A 4,816-nucleotide genomic window follows, 5' to 3' on the forward strand; every position below is an offset into this window, starting at 1 on the left:
TCTCACCCTCAATTTTCCATTGGCGCGGAGCCCTCCCCCCAAACTAACTCGGATTTTCCTAAAACTCGGATTTACCTACATCGCTGGCCTGGCCCACGCGTCAGCCACCGGCCACCGCCACCAGCAAATACGCACCAGCCCACCAGCAACCCACGCCCGCCCCGCTCTGGTTTGGCCACGGAAAACACTTACAGCGAAGGAGAAACACCGTAATCAACCGTTTATCTCCAAACCGACGGACCAGATCTGCGTGTTCACGGTGCGGAGAACTGAAGGCCCGAAGCGTCAGTCGGTCCCGTTCCCAAATCCCAACCCCTGCCGTCTCGTGTCCGCCGCCCCGCCTTCCTTTTTCACTTCTTCCCTCCATCTCCCACAGCCGCGGAGGCGAGGACGGGGGCGGAGCCGGCGGCGGGAGGGTTCCATCTTCGGGCGAGCTGCGGGGGGTAAGTTCGTATCTGCTCGTGCTCCTATCGTTTGGTTCCGTAGCGCTGGTTCGATCTGGTGCGGGGTTTTGTGGCTCGGACATGCGGCCATTTTTTTGGGGGTGCGGGTGGTGGTGGTGGGAGGGGTTCCGCTAGGTGGTTGATTGCGAAATGTTTGTACATTTGATTTCTGAGCGCCGCGCTGGTGCTCGTTCCACGGCGCGTGTTTGGTTCGATTTGGTAGGGGATTAGTGTTCTGCGTAATGCGGGCGGTTTAGGGTTTTGCGTTGCTTTCGATTCGAGGTCGGCTGCTTCGATAGCTTGTGTGATCGATCTCCGGAGCCCGGTAACAGTGCTCGTCTCGCTTGCTCGGTCCCACAGAGCGTGTCTGGTTCGATCTGGCGAGCATTTTGGGGGATTTGTATTCTGCCTGACCTGATGTGATTGGTCAGGGGTTGGGGGTTCCGGGTTGTTTAGTTCGAGATTGTTGTGTGGTATAGCAGACGCTGCCCCTGTTCCTAGTGGTTTTCATCTCTGGACGGTTGAGGTCGTCAGGCCGCCCCTGTGATCTAGTTGGGGTTTCGTGGCGCTCATATTTGTGCGATTTTTTTCCTCACGGCCAGTTAGGTGTTTAGTTCTTATTTCGTGATCAAACTGCTCTACTCGGGAGGTTTCGGTGCAGTAATCTATGCTCTACTGCAACTTTGCAAGGCATTTGCTTTATTATGGCTGTATTATCTGGCAGATAAATCTCTGCTTCCACACTTGCCACATACTTTTGGATCGAGAGGAACATTGCCTTGGAATCGGTACTAGTTCATTGATCTGTTTGCGTCGTTTGGGTTCAGATTTGGCAAGTGTGGAACTTCCAGGTGCTTGTAGTGTGTTCCTGGAACTTTCTTATACCCTGTTTCCATCATGCATCTTTGCCACTGTTCCCAAGGTTTAAACGATACATCTGTGGGGGTGTTTTATTGGGTCAGAGTTTTCTTAAAATTGCTTTGGCCCCCTGTCATTTTACTGTTGTAGGCATTTGCACGATCCATCCTTTCCTGGGAGCTCCACCATATGTTTCCTCAACTGACCCTGAAGTGATGGGAGCTCCACCATATGTTTCTGCTAGGTGGTTGGTTGCGAGATGTTTATACATTTGATTTCTGAGCGCGGTGCTGGTGCTTGTTCCACGGCGCGTGTTTGGTTCGATTTGATAGGGATTATTGTTCTGTGTAATGTGGGCGGTTTAGGGTTTTGCGTTGCTTTGGGTTCGAGGTCGGTTGCTTTGATAGTTTGTGTGATTGATCTCCGGAGCCTGGTAATAGTGCTTGTCTCGCTTGCTCAGTCCCACAATGCGTGTTTGGTTCGATTCGGCGAGCGTTTTGGGGGATTTGTGTTCTGCCTGATGTGATTGGTCAGGGGTTGGGGGTTCCGGGTTGTTTAGTTCGAGATTGTTGTGTGATATTGCAGACACTGCCCCTGATCCTAGTGGTTTTCATCTCTCAATGATTGAGATCGTCAGCCCGTCCTGTAATCTAGTTGGGGATTCGGTGCGCTCATATTTGTGCGATTTTTTTCTTCACGACCGGTTAGGTGTTTGGTTCTTATTCCGTGATCAAGCTGCTCTACTCGGGAGGTTTTGGTGCAATAATCTCATGCTCTACTGGTGCACGCGAGTTTCGATTATTTTGAGTATGCAACTTTGCAAGGCATTTGCTTTATTATGGATCTATTATTTGGCAGATAAATCTCCGCTTCTACACTTGCCACATACTTTTGCGTCGATAGGAACATTGGCTTGGAATTGGAACTAGTTCGTTGCTGCTTCATAATCTGTTTGCGTTGTTTGGGTTCAGATTTGACTTTGATTTCCCCCGGACTCCTGTTCTGGTGGACTGATTGGGCCTTTTTATTTTTGAAATAGCCACGTTGATTCAATTTCTCACCTTTTGTCCTTCATTTACTTTCATTTCCAGATTACAGTTCTGCAGTTGCCAAAGGTTGAGCCAGATAGTGGCTGTCGTACCATTGCCTATATGCACCTTAGTGACTTGAGTTTATGTGTAGTTGATGGCTACATTTTGTTGTAGTTGCTTCTATTCAAAGTTCAGTTACATAAATTATGTTTCCTTCTGGGTTTTAATACTTGGGCACAAGCATATCATTCTTGTTTATTTATGGCAGATGGTAGACCCAGTGAAATACCTTAATAATGTTGGATTCAGTGTTACAGAGAAGACTACTTCAAATCTATTACTAACGATAGCACTTAGTGCAATGTTTGGGGTCGAATGTAGTAGATCTTATATCTGATACAAATATATTTATATAAGTCAATAGCAAATATTCAAATATCTGCTTGTGTTGCTGGTTGTACAAGCATTCTGAATTTGGAGAGCTCGTTTTTTACCCAAGAACATGCAGGAGCACTGCATGTTAAGGGCAAATGCTTGGTAGAGTTCTTAGACTAGTTATGATAATGTTCTGTTTTCGGTTTTGTCAAGTTACTTCTAGTTCTATTAAGAGACACCTCCTTTGCATTATATTGTTCCATTTATATTGCTACAGTACTATTCCCTTTAAAATGAAAATTCTCCACATACAAGAAGTTGCTCTGTTTGTTGCTGCTTTATAGTTTGTTCTTTAGTTATTTATTTCTGGTACAGACTTATTTGTTAAACAATTATTTTAATAAAAATAGGTTCATTACAAATAATAAAAGAGTAATGTAGCATTGACTTATAACTTGTCTCATTGATTCATTGGAAATATGGAAGGAAAAACATAGGAATACTAAATTATCTTTTGGTGACAGATTTTCCTTTTGTTTTAGATTTTTATTTGTGGCACTAAATTATCTTTTGTTTTTCTGTTAATTGTGGTCGTTGGCAGATGGATAAAAAAAACTCTGTAAGGCTCATTGAAGCCATCGAGCAATTGAACCCAGAGGCCACTGTAAAGCTCACTCAAGCTATTGAGAAATTGATCCAGGAGCTCAAGGAAAAGTCACCTTTCGATGCGCTATCTGAGCGTAAGAAGGTACTAACTGAATTTGTGAAAAAATATTATATTCATGTGATATTAAAGTGTGGTATTTGGATCTATTGCAGTCATTCATTGAAGCTTCAAAAGCGTTTACGCTGTTTGCCGGCGCCGGTTTAAATGCGATGAATGCGTTCGCTATCACTTTGGCTTACATGTCAATGCATTCGATGAATGTCAACGCAGATGCTGCTAACACTACTTCAACAGCCGCTCCTCCTACTGAGAGTGCTACTTCTCCTCCCAATATGATTCAATCTTTTCTTATCTTGGGAACAATGTTTTGTTTCCTTTTCACAAGCTGCGCTACAGCAGTGGCTCATGCCACTGTACATCGCACAAAGTGGTTCTCCATGCTCGTGGTGATTATGATCCTGGAAGTCATTCTCTTGAATGTCACATGCGCGCTTTATTGCTACCTACTTACGGAGGGGGTCTTCTGCATCATTGCTGCTGCTCTATTGTTTTTCTCGTTGGTTTTCATGCTTGGGTTTATTACTATCGGCTTCGTAAGTAAATTTTCCCCATGCTTCATTTTTGTACTCCATTATTGAATTTTTGTTTGACAACGAAAATGATCTTTCAGCATGGTTGAACCTGGATGGAATGGTGAAGCGTTGATTGAAGATAAACCTGGACGGAATGATCTTTTGTCATGATTTGTTGGAAAGAGGCTCGCAATGCTACTGGAAGTCAAGTCTCTTAGAAACTCTTTATGTTGGTGTAGTCTTTCAGCATGGTTGAACCTGGATGGAATTGTTTAAGTGCTGCTTGAAGATAAACCTGGATGGAATGATCTTTTGTCATGATCTGTTGGAAAGAGGGTCGCAATGCTATTGGAAGTCAAGTCTCTTAGAAACTCTGTATGGTAGTGTAGTAGTTAAACAATGTAAACTGGGCTAGTTTTATCGGAAGTCTAGTCTTTTTTGTAGCAAAACTTTACATGCCAGGCACGCCCCTTGTGTCGTCCTTGCGACTCGTATCGCTACTGTTTCAAAGCCACTGGAAGTTTCATCCTTGATTAGCATTAAATGAAGGATTGTTCGGATAGCAAAAACTACTAGTGCCAGGTTTATATAAACTTTTAATGACCTGTTTATAAAATTATGTTTGGGTTAATTTAGTTTTCCTATTTCAGTATGAAAAAGTCCATGCATATCTCCTACCGTGAGCTGGTGGCCTTCCGCTGAGGAACTTTCCCCAGTTTAGCTAGTCCTTGTCCTTGTCCCAGGCTTGATCGCTAGTCCTTGTCTTCGTTGCTGAAAGATCGTGGATGTCGCCTAGAGGGGGGGGTGAATAGGCGCTTTTAAAATAATTACGGATTAGGCTTGAACAAATGCGGAATAAACCTAGCGGTT

The 4,816-nt window shown here is 44.2% G+C and overlaps 1 protein-coding gene across 1 annotated transcript; it reads left to right on the forward strand.

The window, feature by feature from the left end:
- Positions 1–296: 296 nt before the first annotated feature.
- LOC119305750 lies at positions 297–4,534 on the forward strand. The gene is made up of 4 exons (XM_037582190.1): positions 297–443; positions 3,309–3,455; positions 3,527–3,967; positions 4,045–4,534. The coding sequence occupies exons 2-4, from the start codon at positions 3,309–3,311 to the stop codon at positions 4,051–4,053; spliced, it is 597 nt and encodes a 198-aa protein (XP_037438087.1). The 5' UTR covers positions 297–443; the 3' UTR covers positions 4,054–4,534.
- The last annotated feature ends 282 nt before the right edge of the window (positions 4,535–4,816 follow it).

Source organism: Triticum dicoccoides, chromosome 5B (assembly GCF_002162155.2).
Source record: "Triticum dicoccoides isolate Atlit2015 ecotype Zavitan chromosome 5B, WEW_v2.0, whole genome shotgun sequence".
In the NCBI taxonomy this organism is placed as follows: domain Eukaryota; kingdom Viridiplantae; phylum Streptophyta; class Magnoliopsida; order Poales; family Poaceae; genus Triticum; species Triticum dicoccoides.

What these genes read in the sequence shown, in the direction of transcription:
- LOC119305750 (XM_037582190.1), top strand. Translation starts at nt 3,309, where the DNA reads ATGGATAAAAAAAACTCTGTAAGGCTCATTGAAGCCATCGAGCAATTG. An exon ending in CGCTATCTGAGCGTAAGAAG is followed by an intron (nt 3,456 to 3,526) that starts GTACTAACTGAA and finishes GATCTATTGCAG; the next exon opens with TCATTCATTGAAGCTTCAAA.